Raw genomic sequence first — 27,602 nt, 5'->3', positions numbered from 1 at the left:
GAAAAGACGAAAAAAAGTCAAAAAAGAAACGAATGGACTAAAACCGACCAGCTCCTTTGTGTTACCGTGCCCAGGCATCATCATCATATCGCGTAAGTGACCGTTCGCCGACAGTAGAAGAGGAACAAGAAAAGAGGAGAAAGTGAAAATGGCCTTCCGTGTATACGCCATCGATTGAGTGTGTGCTCGTTTTACTACCCATTAGATCCAGCGGCCGGTTGAGACTGTCGGAAACGAGTGGACTGGGAAGGGCTGTCGATGAGGGTGTTGAAGCGAAGAGTATGAGGGTTGAGAGTGGTGTAAGGGAATGGCGAGCGGTGAGTATAGGAGGAGGAGAAACGAAAAGCGCAGACAGGAAGGACGTTGTGGTGTGGTGGGAAGGAAGGGGGTCGGAAGCAGCGAGGAGGACTCGCGGGCTGCATCTCAGAACCACTTCCAGTCGACCCCTTCCTCAAGCTTCCTCAGCACCCCGACCGCATCCACATACAGCCTGCTCCTGGCGCCCAGACAGTCGCTCTCCAGCCTGCGCCTCACCAGACCGACAACGCCGATCGCCTCACGCCGCTCACGCATCCGCATCACTTCCTCAAGCCTGATCCCTTCGGCGGCCACCATACTGAGCCAGATCACCGCCTCGTCGTCAGCCGCCGCCGCCTCCGATACCGACATGACACTCGCGGGTCGGGACGAGGACAAAGCAGCATGGGTGGGCACAGGACTGCTCCCCATGCTGCTGCTAGTGGTCGCCGCGGTACCAGTGTTGGTGGTGGTGGTGGTGGTGGTTGCGCTACCCCGACTGCCGGCACAGCTGCTACCGCTCCGCTGCCTGGTGCTGTGGTTGTGCTGGTGTCCGAAAGCCCAGCAGATCAGCGCGCAGACATACATTGCCCAGTAATCGGACATGTCGGTAGCCCAGGGGGCGGCCAGGTTGACGATGGGGTCGTGGCGGTGGAGGAAGGCGAGGATGGCGCGAGCGGCGTAGACGGTGGCGCGGGCCACGCTCAGGCCGGCGAGGCTGCTGCCGCTGGCGACGGAGGAGGTCACCCAGGCCTTGACGCGCTTCTGGTGCTCGTGGAAGGACGTTGCGGGCAGGACCTTCTGCGAGAAGACCCACGAGTCGCCGCTGACGGCGAGCAGGTCGCGCAGCGGCGTGTGGTGCAGGGCGAGGTAGGTGTTGGCCACGGGACAGTTGGGGAAGAGGGCGCTGATGCGCTCCTCGGCTTCAAAGTCGTAGAGGCTCTCGCACTGGGATCCGGTCTGGTGATTGCGGCGGAAGGAGGGTCGCTGCTCGGGGCCGAACTGGCCGCCCAGATGCTGGGTGGGATGAGGGTCCATCTCCGGCGCCGGGGAGTTGTTCGCAGACAGGGCAGCCGCTGGCGGTAGTCGCTGGCGGCGCGGAAGGCGTAGGGCAAGGACGCCGAGGATCACCATGCGGTCGATGGGAGGGCGCCGCTCTATGTCCTCGGCGCTGAGATGTTCGACGGGGGGGACATGCTCGGGGTGGTCAAGCGCGCCCGGGTCGGCCGAGAGAGTAGATGCCCATTCCTCTGCCGAGGAAGCTTGCCACAAGGCGGCGCCGCGGCCAAAAAGGGGGATTGGCTGGAGCGCGGCGTACACTTCGGCTTCGCTGTCTTCGGCGCGCCGCTGCTGGTGGTAGATGGCAGCATGGCTGTCGGCGAAGAGACAGGCGGCGAAGAGGCGACGGCGCGATTCGGCGTCGATCCAGTGGTGCCACCGCTCCTGGATGGAGCGGTTCCGCTCACCGGCTGCGACCACGGCGTCGTCCCAGGGGACCGGGTTCTGGTACAGGGCCTGTGGATTCGGAACACAGTGTGAGTAGGTCTGCCCCGGAGTCTGGGCGGGAGGGCCCGTAAGAGAAAGAGGAGGCGCCGGTGCCGACGCCGGCTTGGGAGGATCGGGAGCAAAGAGAGCGGACCATGACGGTCCCGCCCGGGCCGAGCGAGAATTAGGAGTAGAGAAGTAAAGATTAAAATTAGTGCCCAGAGAAGCGGGCAGGTCAGGGACCGCGAAAGGATCCGGCGAGGGGAGAGACGAATTCCCGAAAGGTGAAGAAGAAGCCGATGATCGAACCCCGGAAGAAGGGAAACTGCCCCAGGGGGTGGTCTGCAGCGGGCTCAAGTGGCGCAGCGCAAAAGGAGACATTGTGCTGGTGGTTGGTGTGATGGAGTCACAAGGGGAAGAAATAGTAGGCGAGGACGCAGGGGAAGAAGCGGGGGACCAGGCGGTGGTGTCGACGAGCCACAGTCCGCCGGCCCCGCCAAGAGTAGAGGACGGCGCGACAGGAAAGGACCGCAGAGCACTCACCCTCATGTACAGAGACTCGAACGGCTTCGACGGTCGCGTCACAGCCTTGCGGCCCCGGAAGCGCGCAAAATATTCGCACAAGAGGATGGCTTGCATGGTCTGGAGGCTCCACCGCGCCATCTGTTGCCACTCACAAGTAGTAGTGGCTTGTCGTCAGCACACCGTTTATGGATATAATATTCAAAGTGTGTAGTTGAGTTCACTGGCGTGGGTCTCCGTCACTCACCCGCTTCACCTCCTGCCATGCAAATTCATGCAGCTGGTTTCCCCTGTTGCGGTCGTCCTTGCTGTTCAGATGCTGCGTCGCCACAGCGGCCATGGCACACCTCAGCACGTCTTCCGGAGCCGCCTCGAACAGCCGCCGGTGGACGAGCGGCAGGACCGGATCGATCTGTGCCCAGTAGATCTCCAGGTACCGCGGAACGGCGGCTCGGACCGGTCCCGGCAAGGGGATGGTTATTGATGAGGCTGTCCCCAAGGCACAGCCGCCTCCCATGGCCAGGTCGAGTTCAGCGACAATGCCGCTACTGTGGCTGACGTTATCGGCCGCAGGGCTGGCTGCGTTGCTCCCGCCGGCGCCGTACCCGATGGCAAGGCCGTCCAGCACATCCAGGCCCCCCATTGCGGCCTGCGGTCCCATTAAGCCCTCCATCACGACTGCCTTTCGCCGTTCAAGACCGAGCAGTGGGTTCAGGCTGCCCGGGGCGGCAGGCGCAGGCACCACGAGTGTCTCGTTCGGGTGAGGAGGCGCAGCAAGCGGGGAGCTCCGGCCACGGACAGATGAGATAGAGCTGCTGTGTTGGCGGCGGCGGTGGTGGTGCGAACGGACAGTGCTGTCCGTCGATGCGCTCAGCGGGGGATGGTGGCCGCCTGCCGTGGGAGAAGCAGAAAAGCTTATCGACGTTGGCACGTTGAGCATGTCCCCGAATTGATGCTCCGAAGGCTGCGAGTTCGCATACGAGTCGACGAACAGGGGGGCCGGAGTACCCCGGACTCTGGCTCCGGAATTCTGCAGGCCGCGCGATGCCGTGCTGGCATACGGCGAGGGTCGCTGCGGAGTAGTCCAGCCAGCCGTCGGCGACCGGTGGCCGCCCGTCCAAGGTCGCGGATTCCGAGAGATCTCTGATGCCGATGTCGAATACGCGCTATCCGATGCCGAGGATGGCCATGGTGACGCGTCATGCAAGTCTGGCAGCTCTGTCGGCTGTACGCCTGGCGGCTGGAGCCCCTGGGTGACCACGTAGATGGGCCCCGGCCCGGTCCTCGGTTGATTGTTTCCCCCGTGACTTTGATAACAACCCGTCAGCGACGACGGCTGCGCCGGGCTGACAACGGAAATCGTCGGGGAGAGCGTGTAGGCGTTGTTGTAGTCCCGTGAAGAGCTACTGGGTGGCCTGTAGCCGGGCTGATGCCCCGTGGCGGCATTGGGTGTGGGCGGGATATGGGCCGACGAAGGAGAGACGGCCACGGCCACGGCCGGGGTCCGAGGTGAAGGCTGAGACTGGAAAGAAGGGGCTCGCGGAGAAGGGCGAGGGCTCTGCTGGATGGAACCGGACCTTGAAACCCCGTCACCGTCGTGCTCACTGTAACGGTCATCGAAATATTAATATATTCACTTTGCATGAGAGAGCACCCTGCGCAACAGACGGGGTTGGAATGGGACGGACGTACTGCTTTTGCTGATGTCGTGCCAGCAGGTCAGCCCGGTGGAAGGCTTTCCCACAACCGGAACACTGGAACTGCGGTTCTCCGTGGCCTAACTGGTGACGCCTGGGAACGTTAGAGACCCCGTGTGTGCTGGAGTGGTGTTTGGGCGGGTGTGAAGCTCACCGTAGATGCTCTGCCCGCGTGAAGGTCTGCCATGCTTCCGGTCAGTACACGGACAGAAGGAAGACGGAGTATTCCTCATAGCCTGCCTACCTTGGGCGTGCTGCAGATGTTGCAGACATGAACCCGCAAGCCTTTCTTTGCCTTGCTAACCCGCCTCGTCTTAGGCGTGATCCTCGGAACGAACTGAGCGGCAGCCGACGGATGAAGAGGCATTGGTCTTTGTAAGCCCCCGCCCGGGGATGGCGATGGGCCGGCGGGGCCATAACGTGTCCGGTCCATCGACTCGTCGCTTGTCTTGCGGCGCCTCTTCGATTGCCGCGCCGTAGATGCTGGCAGGGGCGGTGATGACGAGGACGAGGACGAGGACGAGGATGAGGATGAGGATGATGGTGAGGATGGTGATGGCGATGAGACTGTGGGAGCGGCTGCTGTCTCGGCTTTTGTCTTTTGTGGCCCTGATATTGCTGCAGCGGGCCTGGCGCGCCGTGAGGGTGCACTGCGCGTTTTGGTCTGGCCGGCGGGGGCGGTCTGGTCGATATCCTTCTCGGCAGAGTGCAGGTCGCGACTACTAGCATGTCTTGGGCCTGCTTGCGGGATGGATGGAGCGTCACGGAGCGGACCGGCACTGGCTGGTTTGCTCGCGCCCTTGTCCCTTTTATCAAGGGGCTGACGGCCAGCGACCGGCTGGTGGTCGTCGGTGACATCCATTATAAAGCTGAGGCTAGCCATGACGGGCGGCGGGTGGTCCCTCAAAATGGAAGCGGGATGCCAAGTTGGGAATATACACAGCCCTGCTGGACTTCTGAAACGAGGTGGAAAGGTACGTAGTAGCCGAGATGGGAACAACCGGCAGAGGTGACAGAAGCTTGGGTCAGGTACGGGAGTACACGCAGTACATACACGCAGTACACGCGCGGATGCAGCAGCGCGACGCAACGCGGGGGACTAAGGTCCAGAAACAAGATGGGGGAGCAACACAGGCGCGAGGGGGGCGAAGACAAGCAAACAAAGCCTCAGCTAGCCGGGGAGTAAAGGTGGGAGGGGAAGAGACGGCCACAGTGCCGGACCCGAAGCGACGATGGGCTTCCATCTCCGTGAACGTCGGGAGCCGAAAACATTCAGACTGGGGTACTACAGCGCGGCACGTCTGCGGCGCTGCTACCACGGTCTGTATGTATGTATGTTCAGACGGCCCACAAGGCCGCAAGGAGGACGGAATGGGATCATGGAATCCGTATGGCAGATCAATCTGTACACGCTTGGCAAGCCTTTGCAGAGCGTTGCAGGGAGGCTTAGTAGCGCATACCCCTGGTAGGTATGTACTGTACAGTACTACTGGGGTAGCTTAATGGAGGGCTGCTGAGTCTGTGTGCCCCTAAACCCCTGGTCAGCCCACCAGGGAACAAGGTTAAGCTAAAAAGGGGGACAAGGTTGGATGGACAGGGGTTATGCTGATGAATGCGCTCGCTGACCACCTGGGCACCGCATGTCAAATATGACCCATGCAGAAAAGATGCAGGATGCGGTACACTACTATCGCTCGAGGCGAGTCTCGGCGACCCGATGAGCATGTACTCCGAGATGGGAACAAGCGATGAAACCGAAAATGGGAGCATACACTGACGAGGTGCATCTCTTGTCTTGTCTCGTGCAACCTGCCCTTGAATGTGCGGGTCTGCGACATGGCACCCGGTCTTGCCCCCGGTCCCTTTTGCTGCGCGACACTAGGTTAGCTAGCCGCGAGTCTCAGCCACAAAGCCCTGGGCGGGACAGGACGGCAACAGTGCCAACCACGTTGAATAGGCGCGGATATACCAACTGCCGCTGAGCGAACCGACTACCATCCGTTCTATCATTGACAATGTTAGAACGAGCTCGCACTAGCTCGCAGTCCTCAGATGATGACATCGCGTAGCGACCTGTGTCTGAACCTGTGCACGTAGCGCGTATTGCGTTAGGGCTGAGTAGCGCGGCACCGGTAGTTAGATCTCTAGACTAGGCCAGGCACGTTGTATGACCGCGGAGCTCGGCTGTCCTCTTTCTGCCAGTGTCACAATAAAAAGCTGTATGGGCATGCTTACACTCGCTGCATTGTCTGCCTCCCCTACCCGCCTATGCGTGCATCTACTGTGTATCTCAGCGGTACGGATCGAGAACCGGTGCCGGCGTGCTGCACCTTCCTGGAGGCTGGAGTGTCGTTCGGGCAACCTCGAGATGGTGGGTTACGACGAAGCTAAAGTGATCGTGGGTAGGTATGCACACTAACCGCCCAACTGACTCTGTCAGTGATTCCCGAACTGGAAATTCGGCATGGCGATACAGAGAGCGAGAGCGTCGACACAATACAGTACGTACACGTGTATGTATTGTACAGTTCTGAGGTGCAGTAGCAGTGTGGGGGAAAGGCGCGTCCAGGGACAGGGCTCGACCTATCGATCAACAAGAAGCGATTTGTGTTCGGCCCCGCCCTGCGCATGGGCCATCGGCCGTTAGCGGCGGCAGCGGAACAAGCGGAATGGTCGATGTGCAGGGGCTTAGACGTGGCCCCTCTTTCATTGGGCAGCCGAGCACTGCGCCACATGCCAGTGAGATCCTATTTTTGTAGGTTCGATGATACTGGAAAAAGCTTTCTGGGATGAAGGAGATATCTCAAACGTTGCAATGGTTCGCAGGCTGAATCATCCAGAGAGACCTCCGTTGATGAATTCGACGGATTAAGGTTTTGAAATCTTGACATGGCAAAGGTGGGGACAATCTGGCGGGTGAGATGGTCCCCCGGACCCGGACCCGGACCCGGACTCGGCATGCCGAGATCTGTTGATCGCGTTGGGGGCCCCGAAACTGTGATCCCCTGCACCTCGCGTGAGACGGCCCTGTGACCTGCATGAGCGGCCCAGGGGAAGAAAGTTTGTTCTTCAGCCCAGTGCGACACGGACATCGGGTGACTCGGAAGCATTGGCGGCTCGGACATCTTCAAAGTTCAAGTATCAAGGACAATCAATGTTAAGCGCCAGGGCCTGCACCAGTGAGCGAAATAGGCAGGTCGAGGTCGCGGTGCAAACAACAACAACAACAACAACAACAACAACAACTGGCTGGCTCACTTCACAGCCTGCATGGCGTCCTGTTGGCGATGCGTATGTACCGCGGCCAAGATGTTGCCAGCGCTGCCAACTCAGTGGTGTCCGGTTTGACCGCGTCGGGGGTCAGGCCAACAAACGCTATGTTGGTGTGGTTTCCCCGCCATGTTTCACACATCACGTGGGAAAACCGGTGTGCGTTGCAGGGAACACAGTAGACAGGCGCTTAGCTCAAGAATGCCGATTCGTCTGATATTGCGCGAACGGCCCGAAGAGGGGTGTCGACACCACCAGTACGGCTCTGTGGCGCAGTGTGCGGCGGGCCAAGGTACCATGTAGGAGAGAGAAAATGGGTCGTGTATTGTTTAGGTTGGTAGCACCGTGCAGATGCTGAGTCCCATTGCGCGCTTGTCTCATGTTTCTGAGACGGCGCTTAATTCTTGGTCAGTGTATCGGTCGCCTGAGTTGCCCGTGTTACCAGCGCGGCAAGCAGAAGCAGCCTCCAAAAGCTGGGAGGGATGGACAGGAGCTTATTACACTGTACCGAGCAGGCAGGGGAAAGATAAGCCCTATGCGATGGAACGACGCTGTCCTTTGATGTTACCAAATGAAGTCGTACAGCTTGCAGCGCGTCGAGGCATCTAAATTGCGCATTTGATTGTGCAAGTTGGAGAACTGGGGTCGCTTTCTTACAGGTACATAGTACCTACCAAATAGATAGACATGGCTCGCCGGCATGGAGAGCATTGACAGACATTGAGGTTCAAGTGTTCGCAGGTGGGTTCAATTCGAGTTCCTGGACGGCCCCACGGCGGGAATTACGGTATACTAAGCCACATTCAGATTAGCGTCAGCTGATCTCGCGATGGGTGGGTCATTGATTGCGGATATGGACCTTATTAGTCACTCCGTACTCCATACCGTGCTTGCCATCCAAATTCTGTTCCAGACTTCCAGTTCGACCCCAAGAAGATTCGCCGCCTGTCATGCGGTACCGTCAGTCAACCTTCTGGAACCGCTATGCCATTACCCTTGAGAGCTCACCCTAGCTCAATGGACTGGTTTCAATTCAAACATACAAGAAGCAAACAACACAAGCCGAGCAAGGTCTCCTGTCACGTATACTGTGGGCGGACGCTACCTAACTTGCTATTTACTCCAGTTATCCAGATGGACCAAGACAGTCCAAGTCTCTATTCACGCTCAGAGACGACTTAACGATGGCCTCCTCATGGAGAGCCCCAGTTGCCCATGTATCAGCTTTACACTAGGCTATGCATATACTGTGCCTACCTAGGTCTGTCAGGAATGTGCCGGTAGCATCTAAGCGCGGCGGCCGCGCTTATCGTTCCCAGACATCCGCGGCGTGGCGGTTGCGGGAGTAGCCGTTGTGTGCCACTATCAAGTATCCGTTCCTAGGTCCATAAGGTAGACCAAAGTCGTCTGACTGCGATCATCCAATTTACGAAGCCCTTCTGTCCCACCGTGCCGTACCTGACTTTGGCGAACTTGGCCTGAAAAAGACGGGCCGATAATGGGGTAAATTTTAGCGTGCTTGTTGGTGTAGAGATTCAAGTAACTGCGTACATGTATGTATTTACAGGTCACCCCGCTCAGCCACACCTAGCTTTATTGTAATACGGATGTTGCCTAGCCCTGTCCAACAGCCAATGGGATAACTATGGTAGGTAGTAAGAGCTGCAGTTGTCTGGCAGCAACCTGTCCGCCCTGCAGGCGCGCCTCGGGCCTGCATCTATCTGACCTTCAGCTCTGAGATTCTGAAACCGTTTCATGCCCGTCGACACTCGGCCCCTCCCGCTCAACAACGGCTCCCCTCAGCCTCAGCTTCAGAAGATAGGTGTGATTCGTCCCTCAGAAAAGGAAAAATAGAGAGGCGGTCACGGCATCATTGGCTGGATATTCTCAGGGGAGGCTTCGATATCACAAATCTCGTGTTATGTCGTGGTCGTCTTTTGCCTCGACAGCGGGTTACGTCAATACTGGCCAGCTACGGAGATGACCGAGCCCCGAGCGAGCCTGCTGCTCTCAATGCGTCTGTGCCAAAGAAGGACTTTGGACAAACAACAAGATCTCTTATAGTTTTGACTCCTTCATTCCACATGCAATATGCATTGTAGCGACTTACCTGCAAGGGACTCCATGAGTCTTCGGTTTTGCACCGTTGAGAACGCCACACTTTCCCCGGATGTTATAGATCTGGAGCCCAGCCGCCCTCCTATGTACATACATACATGAAGGGGGAGGGGGCCGACGGCAGCAAGACCTGCTCCTTTCTCTCCTTGAGATGTCCTGGCATCCCGGATTTCGGTTGCAACAGTGTAAACTGCGCCAAGTAGCTCATTGAAATCCATCCTCCTGCCTCACTAAGTAGATAGTCACTGCAGCACAGCAGAGTTGAATGTCCCCGTCGTCATGAACCTGCGGTTATAGCACACATACTACGAATCTTGACTATCGAAATCGCTTGCTCAGCTAGGTAGCCAGCAGTCCAGACCTATTGCACGGCATGGTACCCTCGTTAGCTATGTAGAGCAAATGGGTCAAGGAGAAGGCCCGGTTCGGCAGTCTAGATGCGACTCAACCAGGTACGGTACCTACGGATAAATAGGATGCTCTCGAAGTAACCTTGGGTACGAGGGGGCTGTTCTGTGCACTGCTTCCTGGGCGGCTTGCGTGACTACGATATCTGTGGCTGGCTTTGGATTAGTACTCTGTAGGCGAAGGCTAGTCTCGCCGACAAACGCATCTGAGTTCCTGACCTGATACCCGGAACCGCGAAGCTGAAGCAAGCAGGACTACCTAGAGGCCTATCGCAAGTCCTCCTTCAATAGCCGAGATCGCACTTGTGGATCAGGGCAACCAGAGCTGGACTTGCCCCGGCTACAAGCCAGTCCCGCTAACATCGACACAAGCCAGGGGGGAGCAGATGAACATGAGGAACCCAAATCGCCATCAAGAGCTGCTCGTAACCCAACACATCGAAGATGGAATCACAAGCAAGTCCCCGAGGAAAGTTCAGGCCAGACATCACGGGACCAACATACATACCCGGTTACCTTACTTATTCTTCTCGGAGGTAGTCGTACTGCCAATGATCATGTTTGGTTGCTTGAGCTCCTGAGAAGGCCATGGCACTTGATGCTCTGCTATTGTATTTCCAGGGCAAAGGAGGTTTGCATAAAACAATATCACTCTCTCATATTCCGATATGCCCCTGCCCCTGTGAAGGACGTTGTAGGCATGACCGTGAGATAACGTTAGAGAACCCTGACATGCCTCTCAATGCCTACCATTTCAAAACTCACCTTCCTCGCTCCTCGAAACCGAAACTTAAAATCGTGGAATGAATTACTATGTTGCTCTGGACCCGCAGTTGACGCTTCTAAACCGGACTAACTTCGACACCCACGCCTATACCGCGACTTATCCTTTTTCTTTTTCAGAGCCTGAAACCCGGTGCCAATCACAGTTCCTCAAGTAGCCTCCCATAGCATCAAGAAGCGACAAAATAAAATGAAAGCCTGAAGCTGGACAACAACCTCACCTGAAAAGATCAATCCCGGCACGCGGTAGGGTAGCACGACAACACCCCTATCTTCCAGCCCTAACCTCGTTGACTGGTCGCCATCGTTCGGCTCAATCGTCTCCGATCACCGCTAGTCTTCTCCTCGGCCTCTTCCGAGGACTCATCACTCACAGGCCGGCTTTGGTCTTCGTTGGGAGCCCGACGGCTCTTGGTCATCTAGAGATTCATGTCAGCACATTCTCTCCCCATGCGTCGGGAGTCACAGGGAAGACAAACCCAGGACCGTACACCGCCAATCAACCCTAGCGTATAACCGGTGATGAAATCATTCGCGCTGTTCGTCGCCCTTTCCCCGGCCGTGGCCGTCGATGTCGGACTCCTAGGGAAAGGGAAGCCCGTTGCCCCAGCCGCCGCCGGGTTGGGACCAAGCGGACTGCTGGGAGTCACATCTCCGTTGTTGTTTGTGCTGCCGAAGAATCCCGCCGGCCCCCGCGCGGGACTCTGTGGCCGACTGGAGGGCCAGAACTGGCGGAGCTCACGGCTGAGCTCTTGCCCCGTGGTGGCCCAGTTGCTCCGGATGTTGTCACGCAAATCCTGGACGTGGCGCTTGAGCTCGAGCTCGTTCTTCTTGAGCCAGCTGATGTTGAGTTCCTGGCGGGAGGTGCCGCGCTTGAGCTGGCGCGCGATGTACTTCTCGTAATCGCGGACAATCCTGCCGGGTGTGAGCCAAAAGAGTGGTTATGGGGCTATGCTTTTGAGAATAGACAAGGGGCTTACTTTGTGATGATGCCAGTGGTGCTTACACCTTCTGTTCGTTGCGTCACCAAAAACTTGCCCGCGGCCTTGATGGGCGCATAAATGTCGTCGCCCTCATCAGCGCCGTAGGGAATATCGTCGTGGGCGACATAGTCGATCTGGTGTCTTTCCAGAAACTCGGGCGTCACAATCCAAGGGCAGTTCTCGACGACCTCGTCCACCCATTTGCAGTGCCGCACCGTCTCGGCTCGTTCTTTGCCTGATAGCACGGTGAGGCCCTTGCGCTTGTGCGTCTCCTCGTCGCCGGTCACACCCACAATCAGATACACATCGGGGAAAGCCTTCTTCGCTTGTTCGAGCTGGCGCATGTGTCTGAAACTGGCCGTTAGCTTGGATCCTCGACCAAAGACCGCCTGTACAATACAGAGTTAGCAAGCAACCCCCGCTGTCTCTTGAACATACCCTAGGTGAAACAAATCGAAGACGCCGTCCGCATACACCCTCACAGGCCTGCCCGCAGGGGGCGGGTTCGTCTTGTATCCAACAGGGTGAGTGAGTTTGCCGATCGGAGGTGGCGGCATCGCTGCCGAGGTCTTGTTGGTGACCAGTGCTCCGCCATTGGCGCTGCTCTCGCCTTTGCTCAGCGCTGACTTCCGGCTCCCCTTGCGCGTCACCCTCTCGGCGATGTCGACGCTGGCCTCGGTGGTATCACTCGGTTCGCCGGGGTCGAGGACCTGGGCTGCTGCTGTGCCGCTTGCTGCCCCAACCGCTGACTGATCAGAGTTCGCGCGCTGGCGCTTGCTCGGTGGGTGCGCGCTCGCGGTCGAGTCGGTCTTCTTATGGACGGCAGCAGCTCGGCCGCTTTCCGGGGCCGTAGTGTCCCCTTCTTCGCCTGAGGCGTCTCGCGACTCGGCCTGAACAATCTGGGTTTGGTCCATTTCGATTGCGGTGGCTGTGTTGTTGCGCTTGCGTTTCCCGGCGTTCTGGGAGAGCGAACTTGAGGACGACATGGTGGGCAAGCACGCACGGGAGGGAACGAGGGAGGGGTCGTCTTGCAGAAGAACAGCCGAATGGGCACAGAGAAAGAACTCGGAGTGTGGACCCCGGGCCGGATAGGTATGCCGGCGACGGTCTTGGATACCGAGTTTCAGGGCGGGGATCGCGATCGATGTGCCGGCAAGTACCGACCTATGGTGCTTCCTCTGTTGCTATTTCTGATGAGCTCGTTGTCAAGCATTACAGCTGCGCCCGTTTCCAATCGACATAAACCTAGGCTGAGGCTCAACTGCGTGCTGATGGGCGAGATGGACAACGCGAATCGAGGGGAAGGCTGGGTGAATCCGCTTGATCCGCTTGAGACGCGCGGGCCGAGACGTGGAGGTCTTGGTTTGGAGCGGGTATCGTTGGCCCACAAGGAGCAGCTAGAAACTTCGACACGACGAGTTGGCGAACTTGGCGAAGCGGCACATCCACACGTGGCTAACACGAAGGTCGTTGGCTGTTGTGATCAATTCTTCGGTATATGGCAGTGGAACGAGAGCTGTTGCTGGTCAAGCGTTCCGATTAAGAGAGAAAGGGGCACAGACTGCAATTTTGCCAACATAATTTCACGTCTGCTCGAGCAGGGGCGTTTCAACGGCTCCTGCTAAGTCCTGCAGTGGTAACGTCATTGCGGCCCGTGCGCAGCCAAGCTCGCCCGAAATGGCGTAAGAGCAAAAACGGTCAAGTTCAAGTTATCTGAACTCCTGCAGTTATCGTGTCATGGTACACACAGCAGGTCCTTCTGTAATCAACTTGAACCTCAACAACTCGACGGTGATGCGCAAGGACCCTTTGGTACGTGGAGCCACTTGTATGTATGTACAGATTCATCCTCGGCTACCTAACCGTATGTTGAATCTCTTCATTGGCGGCCGGGTTTGTACAATACCTTTCACGACACATTCCTGACTCGAACGCGGTCATGCTCGGGGCCACCTCATGCCCGGTGTGCTGTAGGTTGGACGTATACTGCAAATCACCAATGGAACTCGGAGCTGCATTGCCGCAGGGCTTAGTCTTGAAGCCGAGAGCCTATGATTACGCAGGCTAGGAATTTGCAATGGTGCTGAATCTCAAGGGCAACTCGAACATCGGCGCACATTTGAAACCTTGCATGCCCCATCCGCCTGGACCCAAAGACATGACGCAGAGAGCAATGCTGCTCCAACACGAGGAGACATTCCTTTTGCGATGCCATCACAGGTCGAAACCGGTTTTACCGCAACTGAACCTTGTCCTTGCTCATGGAGTGCCTCCCACACCTGTACCTGTCCCCTGGCCGGCTCATGTAGCAATAAGACTTGGCTCCCGCGGGCGCGATGGGCCCATACTTCTCCTTGACGTAGCAGTACTCCAATCCCTCGCACATCCATTCCTGGATGTGCTTGTGCAGCTGACACCGCGTGACGCCGCACATGCGGCAATAACCCTGACCTCTAACACGCAGATTGGACAGCGCATTCTTCTCCTTCTCCCCAAGCCCGTTCAGTGGCGCCGCCTCGGCATCCTTGCTGCTGACAGCCGTGGGGTTCTTGCGAACGATATTATGCGCCAAATGCCACGCCCATTCGAGGTCGTTCGGTCCGGTCCGGCGAGCCGTGAGTGGCACGGTGCCGTGCAGGCGGCGGTGGATAGCGTAGAAGTGCTTGCTGGTCAGGCCGAAGCAAGTGCTGTCGATAGGGTCGAGGAAGTCGAAGATGACAAAGTGGAGTTCCGCGGGCAGGTCCATCAGCGTTAGCCTGGCCGAGGGCCGGTGGCGACGAGGAATCGGCTTCTGATCCGTCGTCGAGTATGATCTTCGCGGAGGGCCGAGAGGGGGCCTGCGCACCGGTGCCCTCGATCTGTCGTCCTCATGCTTGCCTGACTCTCCCGAGGTCAATGGTGGCCTCTGGGACCTGTCCTCGGTGGTAAGTTGGAGCTGCTGCCGGGTTGGGTAGAGGCTGAAAGCCGCCGGCTGAGGGAGGATGTATTCGTGGTGGGTCTGTGACCGGCGCGGAGCACGTTTGGTCCCTCTTAAGAAACCGAGCTCCCTCCTGATGTGATCCTCCTTGGTGAACGGGGTTCTGGGCTCCTCCAAGGAGGTCTGCCCACTGTAGAGGACCTCGATCATAGCGGACGTTGTGATGGAGAGCAACGATGCTCAATACGGACGATCTCTAGCAGAGGGTGGTTCTCTCAAGGATGGACCTCTGAGACCTGAGTTGGATCTCGAAGACGTCGCCTGGGATATCGATGTATAAGCGATGGCGGATGAGGACTAGTGCGGTGAAAGCGGGAGGGTGGCCAGGTCCGGTTGGGCCCGTTTATATACTGTATGATATCAAGCCTGGATCCTGAATCGTATCAGGTACCGATGCCGGTGGTTGCTCGGATTGGATGTCGAAAGCCCCTCACTAGCAAGCTCATGAGCGGGAAGGGGCGAATAGATATCGGGACTCGCGGGGTCCGGGGAGACGAGGTTGTATGCCTTTGTGGTCAGTCGCATACACTAGCACGACTAGATCTGCCGTGGGTGGCCAAGTTGGAGGACCGGGGAAGCCGAATGTTCTGGCCTGGTGTGCCAGGAAGTGGACGGGAAGCGCCAAGCTTGCTAGCAGATTCTGGGTGTAACGCTGTCAGGACTCAAGAAGCAGTTAATTCTGGCAAACCAGAAACGCAAGACGAAAAAGCCCCATGTACATGTACACAACCAGTGTAAGTGTCGGGCGAATTGTGAAGCGTGAGGGCAGAAAAGTGCGAAAAGCGTAACCCGGGGAAGGCGATCATCACCCCTGATTTTCCGTCATAGTCTGTTTTTTAAGCCGGATTTCCGGCTGTCTAGGTGGAGTTGGCGTGCCAAAGAACGGAGTTAGGTATGAACCTGTGTGCGTCCATACCGATACACAGAGTACTTACTGTCGAATGCCAGGCAGTGGCTTAAATCCCTTTGACATCCAATGATGTCGAGTTTCTAGGTACCTACTCTCGAATCACCAGGTTCCGGGACGCATTCCTCTGCATCGCTGCCGCACCAATGGGTCGCTCACCCGCTCAAATATCACAAGCACGCCTGTGCATTGTGCACGAATCAGATGTTTTCGCAACGCTGTCTGCCCTCCACAGTTAGCCTAAGCTACTTACCTACTTCCTGTATCTCAGTCATTGACAAGGCAGTAGGCCTGTGAGATATACGTAGAGGAGGAAGCGAGAGTAAATTAAGAGAATATGTCGGAGTGTTAGACCCCATGTGGTGTCACCGTATCAATCACATCTATCTGGCTCAAGTTGCGACCAGGATGGATACACCTATCAGGTATTGTACCTACCACGGGCTCGTCTGGACCTTTCGTCGCATAAGAACTTGCATATATCCACCTTCCAAGGCGGCACTGTATGCGTACTATATAGATAAAGACACGCCGCTCATGGCCAAAGAGGTGTTGTATACAGAGCGACAGCTCCAGCTTAAGGTAGGATGGGAATTTCTAGGGGAATTCAAGTTCCCATCTGACAACGTATCTAACCTGCTGGCATTCTGGTTCATTCCTGTATGAATTCTTGAGACTCTAATGTATTGGTCCATACTGGTTGATGGAAGGTTGCCGGCTGTGCCATGTTAAGTGCGCCAAGAAGGGTGTCGGTATAGTATACTTCCGCACTAGTGCCTCTGCTTCGATTATCAGGAGACGGAGACGTCACGCGGCCCCAGGGTGTCGCCACTCCCATCGTTCCTAAAAACCTGGTACAGTACATTCATACGGGAACCGTTCAGGGAAACGGCCGGCAGATGTGAGGTGTGCCAGTATGTCTAGATTCCACTTCAACTATGAATGAGTGCTGGATGTACAGATACTGGCTCGAAACATGTCGGATATGGGTGCAAGAAAGAGAAAGCCTAATGACTGAGGTCTATCAGAGTATAGAGGAGTCGCTCGATCTCCGGGCGGTTGAAACATGTCGCAAAAACAGCACGTCTGCAATGCGGGTTCTGTCAGTGGCAAAAGATCGTCAGATGCAAGTTTTACACTCGTGATCGTCTGTACCACCTCCGTGGTCACGGGCCACAGCCGCCCAGTGGCCACACTCGAGCCACATCAGGGTCGGGCAAGCAAGGCCGCTTCTTCCGAGTACTCGCGACTCGCGAAAGGAAACTCCCGGAAGCGTAGATAACGTCAGGAATACATGAATGAAGCCGAATCCGCACCCAGCAGAGCTGTTTACGCTGTCGTTTTGGTATGGATTGTGCCATGTGTTCTGTAATAACCTCCAATGGCCTCCATCGGTTACTTATGTGAAACGGCGGTGTCAGCTCTGCAACAAGCTATCTATTCGTTCAGGGGATCTCTTGTGGTTGATCTCACGGCCATGGCAAAGGTCATTAGATTTATGTACGACATGACAGATATCCATGGGATCTGTAACATATGCATCCTACACGGCGATCCAGATGAGCATGATGACGACGTCCAGCCCCTTTGCTTCGCCGTCCCATTTGTAGCTCCACATGCCATCCGTCTTCTCGTTCCAGTACCCGCCCGTTGCGCTGTGCATACCGCGCCGGCCAGCTTGTCCCTTCTTGGCCGCCCCATCCTTTTCCGTTGATGGCGATGCCGGCTTGTTCAGCTGCGCTGTTGTACAACGTGTTGGACAATGACGCTGTTGATGGCGAACTTGTAGGCTGGCGCAGCGGCGCCCTCGGGCGTGGCCTCCGACATGACCGCTTTGAGCATTTTGTTCTAGGAGACGGCGCATTTCGATCAGCCCGGCACTGCGGAAGAGTAATCGAACCGCTCCAACCTACAATGATTGTCTCATTCCATTGTGCCGTCTTGGGATGCTCGTAGTACTCGACATTTTCCAGAACGCTGTTGCACACCTATGTTTCGAGATCAGTCCCATCAGCTTCGGACTGTACTGGCTGACATGTCTGATTCATCAAACTCAACGGCATGAACACACATCGGTGGCGATCTGCTCAAGGCGCTTGGTGGGAATTGGCTATGGTCGACGTTAGCAAAGCTTGGCCTAGTCGCCGGTGGGATGGCATCCATACCGAATTCTGCGCCGCCATTGTGCTCTAATCCAGGGGCGGTTTGTTGTGCTTGTTGAGCGGCAATCGTGACGGATTCTGCAGCACGACTCTTACTCGGGTCGTTCTATCCGTAGGGAACAAAAATTCCGGTATATTTCTGTCTGAGTTTGTATCGGTAATAATCAAGACGTGTAGTATTTGGTGGTAAAAGCGCTCGGCCTGTGGTTGCTGGTATCGCGTTCGAGTGTTGTTTACTACCATGCGAGACGGGTCGCTATCGATACCCAACTTGATCGCTGATATGCGCCACAAAAGCACCAGCCTCAAACGCCTCAGCTGACATGTGACCGACTACCCTCAGGTAGAGGCTTAACGTTATAGTAGAGCCCACTGTGACGTAACTTTCAGGTTCAACTGGCATTTGCCAGTAAGATGGTGGAACTGGCCCACGTGCACACCTTAGCTGTATGGAGGAGCTGGGGCCAACAGACCGTGACATCCCAATTGATCACTTGAACCATCAACAAACTTCTGCGCCACCAAACTGGAGCTGTGGCGGATACGCCATCCCGAGGAAAAACACTGGAGCTGGGATAGTGAAGGAATCAACAACCCCAAGTCAAGCTCAAAACACCTCCTGTCTACCATATTCTCGGCACTCCCCCCCGAGGCCTCGCACAATGTCGAGTCAACCCCTACTGCAAACGGCGCCAGGTTTGTTATCCCACTCACCGCCAGCAAGCCGTTTAATTGACCTCTCCCATGTAGGCAAGCGCATCGCGCTTCCGACGCGGGTCGAACCCAAAGTCTTCTTCGCAAACGAGCGGACCTTCCTGTCATGGCTCAACTTCACCGTCATCCTCGGAGCCCTCGCTATCGGCATGCTTAACTTCGGGGACCGCCCCGCCTTCATCTCGTCATTTTTCTTCACAGGCGTTGCGATGTCCACCATGATATATGCCCTCGTAACGTACCACTGGAGGGCACGATCGATACGGATGAGAGGCCAGGCGGGCTTTGATGACCGCTTTGGTCCCACATTCCTGGCCATTATCTTGCTCCTTGCGGTGGTGGTCAACTTTGTACTTCGGATCACCTACTCGTCTCAGGACCACCAGCCTTGAGGTGAAGAGAAGGAGAAATGTCAGAGGACTAAACAAACTGGCATGCCTAACGCCGTTCCCAATAGCGACTGGCTGACTTGGACGTGGTCATTTCCGTTGCGGTGGATGCTGGGGCGAGGGGAAGCTAGAATTATATGAGTCTATCGTGTACGGATGGAAGCTCCTTGCATTTACACTGGGTTCATGGGCGTTCGTGGAGATTGGGGTCATATAGGTTGTCTTCGGAGTCGTTGTCATTGGCATTGATGCCGCATGTATGGGCTTGAGTTTCCCCCCTCTCACCCCCTTTAACGCAGCACTAAGACAGCATCTTCAACCGCTGACTAGAATGTGATGGTAAAGACTGGCCCTCAAGACGGTGGCACCGGGGCCTCGTGTCATAATAGCCGTCTAGCAGACATTCTGCCTGAAAAGAAAAAGCGCTGGGTATCACATCCAGAGGCACGCAAGACCTCAACAGTCCGGGAACCCCCCGCTGAACGTAGGCCCCTCCCATCTAGCTCAGCGTCGCTCCCGCCAAAGTCTCAACAAACCCTCAACAAACATCCAGGCCGTAGTATGTTCTGTTCGAGGCGAGAGCCTCAAGCAACAAGGCCCATCCTTTTCTTTCGGAGGTGTTCAACGTGCTGCTCGTTCGTCTGAAGCGAAACGTTCTTCTCGGCGTTTAGCTCGTCTAGTGGTACCCTGGAGAGCAGGACGGTGATGTGCGCTTTGTGTCTGACTTTTGCTGGTTGCACCGCTCGCTCGTGGATTGTTGGCTGTATCGTCTCGAAATAGTCGTCGACCGTCCCTTCCATGCCCTCCCGGTCAACCACCATGAACGTGTCCTCGACCACTGACGGTTCCTCCGCTGGCTGCACTGCCTCCTCTATTACCGTCTCGCTCAGTAAGCTGTACTGAAACCACTTTTGATTGCTCTCCCCAACCCGCCGTCTGGTGAGTTCCGCAATCGTAATGAGTTTGCTGGAAGCGGCTGATTTGGCACACAATAAGACGACACCCGGTAGCACTGTTTGATCCCACGCATTGAAGCGTCCTAGGTGTTCTAGCGCACGATCGACGTGCTTGCTGATGTTGGTGGAAGGCATGACTGACATGACCTTGACGTCGAACTTGCGGCCCAGTTTTGAGAGAACCGGATTGTACACTTGGCTGTAACTTCTGGTTGTTGACGTTGATGTTGGCGGCCCTCTCTCAGTCTCGACCCGAGTTTGAAGGCCTGCTGCTCTGCGCTTCTTGGGGACTAGGTCATGGCTGTCGCTGGGTAACTTCCGTTTGCTTGTGTGGGTATTTGGAGATGATGGCTGCAATGCATCCTTCGTTGCCATGGTCGCCTAGAGAGCTAGGTTGCACTATTTGACGACCTCCCTAGGATGTTGACGGCAATCACTCAAAGTCGCGAGAAGCTCGAATTGCAGGTTGAATTCGGCTCATTTGACCGTGTGGGGCTCAGAAGATACTTATCGATAAGTAAAGATGCAACGACTCGGCGAGCTGGTTTCATCAAGGTGCGTATTGTTACGCAGATGGGCTCGCTGGATGCCGTGTTCGCCCAACATTTCAATCGCCTTTCTTCGTCTCCAGTAAGGTAAGGTAGCTCAGCTTTCTAGGGCGAGCTTACTGGTTTTGCGATGTGAAATGGGAAGCCTTGCTTCTTCTGCGGCTGGATTACCTCATCCCCCAGTCTCTGTGGCCCAGTGCTGTTAGTACGTAAATGTAGTGTACTGATCCGGAGTGCATTCCTACCGTAACCAAAACGGTGCACTGTGAAAGATTCAATGGTACTAGTAATAGGCAGCGTACTCCGTACTTGACATACCATATCTATCGTATACCTTAGTATCCAGGTTATGGTGTTGTACAATACATACAATACGAAGTTACATCTCCGTTCTGGCATCTACCGAAGTACTCCGTACTGTGTGGTGCCAAAGGTGCCTCCTATTCTTCGTATGGTTTGTTAGCGTCTCGCCGCGAAACACGATTGCCTGATTTCTGCACCCCCGAGGCGCATCAAACCTCCCGTGAACGCACTGCCCACCACGCGGCCACACCATCACCACCACGTCAGGTCGATAAAGAGATCCGACGTTGGATGCACTGTCGAAGAGGCTTATGACGGTGATCAACCCGATGGTCACAGAGTACGCGCAGTCACAGAACGACATGTATGTACAATACATGTATACTAATGTTAGTGTTGGTTAAGTCCTCAGCAAAGTCGGAGCTTTCAGTGGTTATGTTTGCGTCGCGAATCATTCATCATGAACTACGTTCAGTGTCAGCATCCACTGTAGGGTGATCTCGTAGGTGATGCCTGGGGGGCGAGCATCACGGCTCGGACACGGGTGAGAAAGGGGCCCCACTCCATCTGGCTCCTCAGCCAATAGGCAACCTGGTTGTTCCTTCCTTGGATCGCTCTTGGCCGTGGCCCAAACGCTTGATTGCACTGGAGTCATCCCTGCATTGATTGCATCCATGGTGTTGCCTCCCAACAACCCGCGTTCCAAAGGTCTCCCTCTCGAGGCAAGCGAACTCCCCCTTACAACTCCGTGGGACAGCACTCCTTCCTCTCGAGCAACTCAACAATCGTCGCCTAAAAGCACCCTGCGCGACTGACTAGTTTGCTTTTTCCGACGTTCGCGCGCTCCTTTACCTTTATTTCTCGAGCTCTCCGTTCTCACCGACTTTTGCGCTCTGTTGTCGAGGCTTTAACTAGTTCTCGCGCTGTTTTCAGTTGGGTTCTCTCGTTTGACGCCGGGCATCTGCATCGCTGTCGCGATCGTTGGCGCAAGCACCAACTGTCGCCTCTCGCCTAATTACCTACTAAAGGAGACCGACTAGCTCGAGGTTGGTCCTCATCCTGACTAAGCCGAGCTATCCGAAGTCCGAGTGTCTGCGCGCCCGCAGACCTCCTGCAGGCTTGGCGGTTACGTCAGCCTTTGCCCGATCAAACCAATCCCCGACCGCCCCTTTCCGCGTCACGCTGTTGCTGCCTCGCGACAAGCCGGAACGTCAACACATCCAGCGCCCACACTTGTCCTTCCCCGACGCCTCCTTTCCTGGCGCTCGCGGGGCACCCTCAAACCCATCTACGGTTCTGGTCATGCCGATGTTCGGGCCCTGGACGTCTGACGCTAGGGGAAGCGATAAGACGTTAGATGCAGTTGATAAGCTATCACCAGACTGCGCCGACCGTGTCGGGCACGACCGTTCAGAGCTCCCGACGCCCGTCTCCCCCCAAAAGCGACGCCCGAGTTTTGTCGACACTGCACGCCCGCCGGCTAAGCGGTCCAGAACGGAGGAGAATGGTGACCTGCCCTCTCCCGTCTCTGCATTTGCAGACGGTGAGGAGGCGAGCGTGCTGCGCAGGCGAAGCATGGCTCCTGACTTCGAGGCTGTAAGGGAGACCATCCACCTCCAGTTAGGGCTTGAGATTCTCTTGAAGCATGACGAACTCCGGCTCGCCAACCAAGAGCTGGCCAAATGCCAGGTTGCGCTGGAGCAGCTCAGACGATGCCATCTGATCCCATACCCCGTTCAGTGTCCAACGCCGAGCCAGATGCTGGACATCAGCAGCGGCAAGGGTCCTGCGTTGGGATCGGCGGTCGACGAACCAGTGCCAAAATGGGCGCCTCCTTTCGGGGTTGTGGAGGGGCCGTACGCGCGCCATTATGCTAAGTGGCTGATCCCTGATCCTGTGTTTGACGGCGTTCAACCCGAAACCCATGGCTTGGCAGATGCGGGCCGAGTGAGGAGCACCGCGGAAGGTAGGATGACGAGGAGCAGCGTCTCTGACGTGGGTTCCTTTGGTAAACATCGCCCTGTCCGCGGAATGGCAGGCCAAAGGTTACAGGCGCTATCTAGTGGATACCCTCAGCCGAAAGATAAACAATCGGGCTGCGTTCTCAAGCGATCCGACGGTGTCACCGTCAAACTTATTTGCATCGATTGTCACAGATGGGATTTTTCGAGCACGCAGGGGTTTATCAACCATTGCCGTATCGCCCATAAGAGGGACTTCAAGAGCCATGAGGAAGCTGCCGTTCGCTGTGGGCGCCCTATCGAAGTCGACGAAAGCGGCGCCATCATCGGCGGTGACAAGAAGCTCTCCGCCGGTGCTCCGTCCAGCTTGGTTCATCCTTTGGCTCGGGCCGAGTCGATGTCGGACAATCAAGCGTGTAAAGCACTTTTGTCCCGCATCCAAGCTTCCATTGAGCTCTACAAGCAGGGTAAGCTGCCTGGGGTGAGCAGCATACCTGGTACCTTGCCTTCAGCTCAGCGACCAGCCTCAAAAGCCTCGGATAGTTTTGTGCCTTCCGCGGACGCTCCTTACCTGTCCAGGCTGATGGAGAAAAAGAAGCTGAGCGGGAATCTCAAGGAGCAAGTGGACGATGCCAAAGTCAAGCTGGATTTGGACGGTATCTTTGCTGAGGACTCCGATGTTGACGAGCCGAGTACAACGGACGACACGAGCAGGGCGGAAATGTTGGCTTCGGCTTCGCGCACTCCAGCCGCGATGAGAATGCCTTCTCGGGTTGCCGTGTCGCCTTCGCAGCCGCCAGCAGCGCATCGCGCAGCTAGCACTAAGAGTCGCCGCGCGACCTTCGCCGACCTTGAGATGGACTCGACTGAGGTACCCGAGACGCCCATGTATGACGTCGACATGGATGTGGATCTCAGTCCCAATACTATTGCTAGCAACAACGCGCCGTCGCTCGTCAGTGATGACGGCGAGTATGACGACTCAGATGATGGTTCAGCTTCAGATGCTAGTGATGCCGTGGAAAGCGAGTCCGTTTCTGATGTTGCTGAGATCAACATCGATGACGACGGCGATGCCCGAGAAGACACGCCACGGCCTGTTCATCAACGCGGTGGATCAGCGAGCAAAACGGTCAAACTCAAGAAGGATGAAAGCAGGCATGTCACGTTTGTGATCCCGTCTCCTGTGCCAACCAATACCAAGGGTGGGCGGAGGAAGAAGATCTAAGGTCCGCCTGCTTCCTGGCCTCGAGCTGCTCGCCGAAGGGCCAATGACCTGGCCAACCGAATGCCGCTTTTGAAGCTGCGGCCCAAGCGTATTACAGCTTTTGATGAACGATGCATTACAACGACATATACACACTTTTAATTTGATCTTGAGTTCTCATGACCGCACAATGCGAAATCTGATGACTTGCTCGACTCCGACTTCCGACTTCGGCCAAATTCGAACCCGTTTACTCCCGGACTCAAGCAATCGCGTACCCTTCCTCCAGCAAGAGATGGAAGGTCTTACACGTCACTTGCGCTACAGCCTGCTACCTCTACTCCTCGCCGGGATGTCGGGGTGCTGATACGCAGGGGATGGGACTGGCAATTCGGTTTTGGGTGGGCAAGGGCATAAGACAAGTCACTTGTATTCATGAATGATTTTTAGTTATGGTCTCTCGGACGATGGAATATTATGAGACTTGGTTCCGGTTCGGGCGCGGCGCGGCAGGGCAGGGGCAGTGAGCCTTGTTCAATTTCGGATTGGTCAATCATGAGAAGCGTTGTTTAGTACATACAACTGTTGTATTATCTCATCTTCTGCTGGTTTTGTAGTGAGTAGATCATGAACATCCTGACGGGCGAGGCCGAAGTGTGGTTTCACTTCGCTCAGTAGAACTTGACCATATTGAATTTGGCAAGTAATCATGGTCCTCCTCACCTTGAAGTGGTTTAACGCAGGGCGGAACACGTGGATTTCATACATAAATACACATACATTTGTCAGACCGGCAACGTGACACAAACAGATGGCGCGACAGGGCAAGGAAAATGTGGTATTTGAATGCAATGAATCTAACTATCTAGCATCTGCCCTTTTTCATCTGGACGCTGTCTGTCATCTACCCACTTCACCCCAGCATTCTCTTGAATCCACGCTCATGGCCAGAGACTAGCCTGCCAACCCTTGATAAAAGAGACTCCGAGGGCACCAGACCCGATACCGAGGAACGAAACTGGCGCAAAGGGCAGAGGGAAAGGGGAATTAACAAGTGGCACCTCCGGCTCAGGTACCGGCCATGCTGTGGTGAGCCCCAAACCCCCGAGAAGCAGGTTGCCGGTGCGACCAGCTAACTGCCGTTTTGCAGAGAGCTTCTGGCAGAGGTTCCATGTATGTACGTAGTTTGTGCAATGCCTACTCGGAGGGCAAGATCCTCCGGCGTCAGGGGTGAGAATACTGCAAAGGCTATTGCAGTCGACGACTAGTCAATCTCGATATCAATCTCCAAGTCAAGCGCCCCAATAATGTCGTCGTCCATCAGCGGTTTGTGAATGACGGGCAGACCCGGCTTGGCCTGAGTGCGTTGCTGCTCTTGGAGCTTGGCGATGTGCGGCAGCAACGCCTTTTGCTTGGGCGTGTCGTTCCCACTGCCATTCTCAGTGGCGATGGCGGGCGTACTCGCGCCACTGCCCGCTGCCTCCCCGCTCTTGTTGGTGTTGATCTTGTCCTCGTTTTTCCGTGCTCGCTCAAGGAGTTGGGCTTTGCGCACGGACTCGGCGTTGCGCCGGCGGTTTTCGGCATTGAGGAGGGCGAGTTTCTCCTGCTGGCTCGGGCCGCGGCTGTCCTGCTTCTTCTTCGTCGCGTTTATGGATGTGCGGAAGGCCAGTCGCGGAACCTCGAGCGCATCGAGTTTCTCTTGCAGGCGGGCGGCGGCTTCCTCTTCGCCGCGACTGAGGGCCATCTCCAGTTGCTTGGTGAGATACTCGCGCTGGACGCCGCTGTACTTGACGTGAAGGGCGTTTTGGCGTCTGAGCTTTTCGGACAGCTCTATGTCAGTCCAAGTACGGTGAATGAGCCCGTTGATGTCATCTATTTTTTGGACTAGCTCGGCCTTGGTGGGCACGGGCAGCCCTTCAGACAGACAGACTTGCTTGTATCGGTTCCACTCGGCCTGAGGACAGGTTAGCACGACAGGATCCTGTGGCGACTGGACTGGGTGAGAAATGCCTCGGTGAAGGGCCGGTCAGAACAGCTGATGAAGGGCCATTTCCGCTCAGCCGTGCCGTGAGCGGCAAAAACGTAAAGGTCTACGACCATCTGATGCCCGCGTCCGTCAGGAATTGCATATGGCGTGCCCTGGGCAAAGCCTAGGTATTGTCAGCTACATCCGTGCTTACCGACTTTGCCCCGCTGGTGAGACTCACTTTTGATGAGGGCCATGCGGTAGACGTCCTGCTTCGTGGAGGGATCGGGCCCGATGTTGATGCGCACGAAGCAGCCACTGATGGCTTTCTCGAAGCCGGGGTAAAAGCAGACCTCGGCGAAGCGACTCCGACCAAGGCGGACGCGCTCAACATCGCGCAGCTCGGCAGGGGGTGCGTCTCGTGGCTCGGGTGTCCTGGTCTTCTGTCTAAAGTCCCTGCGCCGGTCTTCATCGCTCTCGTGGTCGTCTGCGCTGCGGCTCTGGCTTCGGCTGCGACGGTATGATGGGGACCGCTGCCTGCGGCGGTCGTTCTCGCGTTCCCTCTGTTCCTTTCGGCTACTGCGTTCCTCGCGGGCTCGCCGCAGAGTGTCCATCTTTTCACTGCTCTCGCCGGCCTTGGTGCGGGCGCGGGATGGCTTCCGCGAAGCATCTTCGAGGTCCGCGGCGCTAGCCTTGCGCTTCTTACTGTCTTTCTCCTGGTTGACCTTAAGCTGGCGTAGCATGCGGTTTTGACGGATGCGCTCGTTCTCTTCCCTACGTTCGGCAAGAATCTGTTCCCGCTCGATTTCGCGCATGCTCAAAATGCGCGCCTTCTCTTCTTTGCTCTTGAAAAGGCCCTCGACGGGGTATTGATTCAGCTCGTCATCGCCGCCATGGGCTCGGTTCTGAGGGGCATCAGAGTCGGAATCCGACTCCTCCATCGGAGCCGACATTTGCGAGCTCGGCGAGGCTGGAGGCGAGCTAAGCGGCGACATCTTGGTTAGCATAGGTGGCACAACCATGGTTTCCAAGGGGTGGTAGATGCTGTTGTTCATGCTGAAACGACGACGGCAGAAAGTGGCAGACGACTTTCAGGTTCGGTTGTTTCGCACTGAGGCAAAATATGCCTTTTGAATGAGAAAGCAAAAGAAAAAGCGAGCGGTCGAGGGTGAGTGCGAAAGCTGCAAAGCTGGCACACGCCGAGAGCTCTGTCTTTCCAGTTGTTGCGCCTCTCCCTTTCCGCAAATCGCTACACAATACATCGCCCCCCACAACGGTATTCGAGCACAGTGAACAATAACAAGGAGAGCGGGGCACACTCACGCCTCTCCTTCCTCACCCGACTCGTCATCGCTTTTGCTTGTTTGTCTCCTTGCCTTTTTAGCGGGTGTCTTCTTCACAGCCACACCCCTAGCGGGCGTGCTCTTTTCTTTGGATGACGCAGGCGCCGGTGAAGGGGAGCGGGAACCGTCGCGACTCGTATCCATCGGCTCCTCCTCCTCGGCGGAAGACGCATCGCCTCCGGCGAGCGCAAGTAGCTCGTCATCGATATCCGACATCGCGGCAGATCTTGAGACGTATCTTCGCGACAAGATAGTGTATGTTCGTAGTAATGACAATGTTCAGCGGCACGGCGATGCTCCGGCAACGGGGCTGGCGAGGCCGTATCGGATGGCGACAACGCGATCGCGGACCCGGTTAGTACAAGGGGATGTAACAACAGTTTCGGTGGCCTCCTTTTCTGCGGAAAGGTGTTCGGTAGCGTATGACAGAGCTATTCCAGTGCCGCAAGGATGACGGACATGGGACAACAGAGGTGATAGCAAGAAGGTGGTGGTCGAAGGGGGAGAAATAGAGAGGGAAGGGAGCACTGGGTCCAGCTCAACAAGAGCCTCGATCGAATCCAACCTGAACAGCGAGATTCATGCGGTAATACAGTGCTGCTTATCA

The 27,602-nt window shown here is 56.3% G+C and overlaps 8 protein-coding genes across 8 annotated transcripts; 2 read left to right on the top strand and 6 right to left on the bottom strand.

Annotated features, from left to right (window-relative positions):
• Positions 1-423: 423 nt before the first annotated feature.
• Positions 424-4,884, bottom strand: B0T15DRAFT_396639 (uncharacterized protein; the record flags this gene model as incomplete). Its single annotated transcript, XM_062864850.1, has 6 exons — positions 424-1,024; positions 1,301-2,445; positions 2,552-3,908; positions 3,997-4,095; positions 4,156-4,181; positions 4,246-4,884. 6 exons carry the CDS (start codon positions 4,882-4,884, stop codon positions 424-426), a joined length of 3,867 nt encoding a protein of 1,288 aa, XP_062721144.1.
• Positions 4,885-10,588: 5,704 nt separating this feature from the next.
• On the bottom strand, positions 10,589-12,548 carry B0T15DRAFT_567312 (uncharacterized protein; the record flags this gene model as incomplete). Its single annotated transcript, XM_062870723.1, has 4 exons — positions 10,589-10,998; positions 11,059-11,494; positions 11,560-11,910; positions 12,001-12,548. The coding sequence occupies 4 exons, from the start codon at positions 12,546-12,548 to the stop codon at positions 10,861-10,863; spliced, it is 1,473 nt and encodes a 490-aa protein (XP_062721143.1). The 3' UTR covers positions 10,589-10,860.
• A 1,093-nt stretch (positions 12,549-13,641) lies between these two features.
• On the bottom strand, positions 13,642-14,791 carry B0T15DRAFT_194683 (uncharacterized protein). Its single transcript, XM_062862496.1, has one exon. It carries the CDS (start codon positions 14,687-14,689, stop codon positions 13,796-13,798), a length of 894 nt encoding a protein of 297 aa, XP_062721142.1. The 5' UTR covers positions 14,690-14,791; the 3' UTR covers positions 13,642-13,795.
• A 2,198-nt stretch (positions 14,792-16,989) lies between these two features.
• On the bottom strand, positions 16,990-17,905 carry B0T15DRAFT_574716 (Tctex-1; the record flags this gene model as incomplete). The annotated part of the gene is made up of 5 exons (XM_062870968.1): positions 17,612-17,905; positions 17,518-17,556; positions 17,360-17,434; positions 17,196-17,294; positions 16,990-17,148 (listed from the first exon to the last, which is right to left on the bottom strand). The coding sequence occupies exons 1-5, from the start codon at positions 17,627-17,629 to the stop codon at positions 16,990-16,992; spliced, it is 390 nt and encodes a 129-aa protein (XP_062721141.1). The 5' UTR covers positions 17,630-17,905.
• Positions 17,906-18,270: 365 nt separating this feature from the next.
• On the top strand, positions 18,271-18,714 carry B0T15DRAFT_396770 (uncharacterized protein; the record flags this gene model as incomplete). Its single annotated transcript, XM_062864858.1, has 2 exons — positions 18,271-18,304; positions 18,359-18,714. 2 exons carry the CDS (start codon positions 18,271-18,273, stop codon positions 18,712-18,714), a joined length of 390 nt encoding a protein of 129 aa, XP_062721140.1.
• Positions 18,715-19,126: 412 nt separating this feature from the next.
• On the bottom strand, positions 19,127-20,371 carry B0T15DRAFT_194636 (uncharacterized protein). Its single transcript, XM_062862495.1, has one exon. It carries the CDS (start codon positions 20,040-20,042, stop codon positions 19,296-19,298), a length of 747 nt encoding a protein of 248 aa, XP_062721139.1. The 5' UTR covers positions 20,043-20,371; the 3' UTR covers positions 19,127-19,295.
• Positions 20,372-21,578: 1,207 nt separating this feature from the next.
• On the top strand, positions 21,579-23,971 carry B0T15DRAFT_194575 (uncharacterized protein). Its single transcript, XM_062862492.1, has one exon. It carries the CDS (start codon positions 21,821-21,823, stop codon positions 23,705-23,707), a length of 1,887 nt encoding a protein of 628 aa, XP_062721138.1. The 5' UTR covers positions 21,579-21,820; the 3' UTR covers positions 23,708-23,971.
• A 979-nt stretch (positions 23,972-24,950) lies between these two features.
• Positions 24,951-27,211, bottom strand: B0T15DRAFT_484990 (uncharacterized protein; the record flags this gene model as incomplete). Its single annotated transcript, XM_062866263.1, has 4 exons — positions 24,951-25,640; positions 25,697-25,836; positions 25,894-26,633; positions 26,976-27,211. 4 exons carry the CDS (start codon positions 27,209-27,211, stop codon positions 24,951-24,953), a joined length of 1,806 nt encoding a protein of 601 aa, XP_062721137.1.
• Between the last annotated feature and the right edge of the window lie 391 nt (positions 27,212-27,602).

Source organism: Chaetomium strumarium, assembly GCF_033439665.1.
Source record: "Chaetomium strumarium strain CBS 333.67 chromosome Unknown B0T15scaffold_4, whole genome shotgun sequence".
In the NCBI taxonomy this organism is placed as follows: domain Eukaryota; kingdom Fungi; phylum Ascomycota; class Sordariomycetes; order Sordariales; family Chaetomiaceae; genus Chaetomium; species Chaetomium strumarium.
This window is presented reverse-complemented; position numbering and strand designations above follow the sequence as displayed.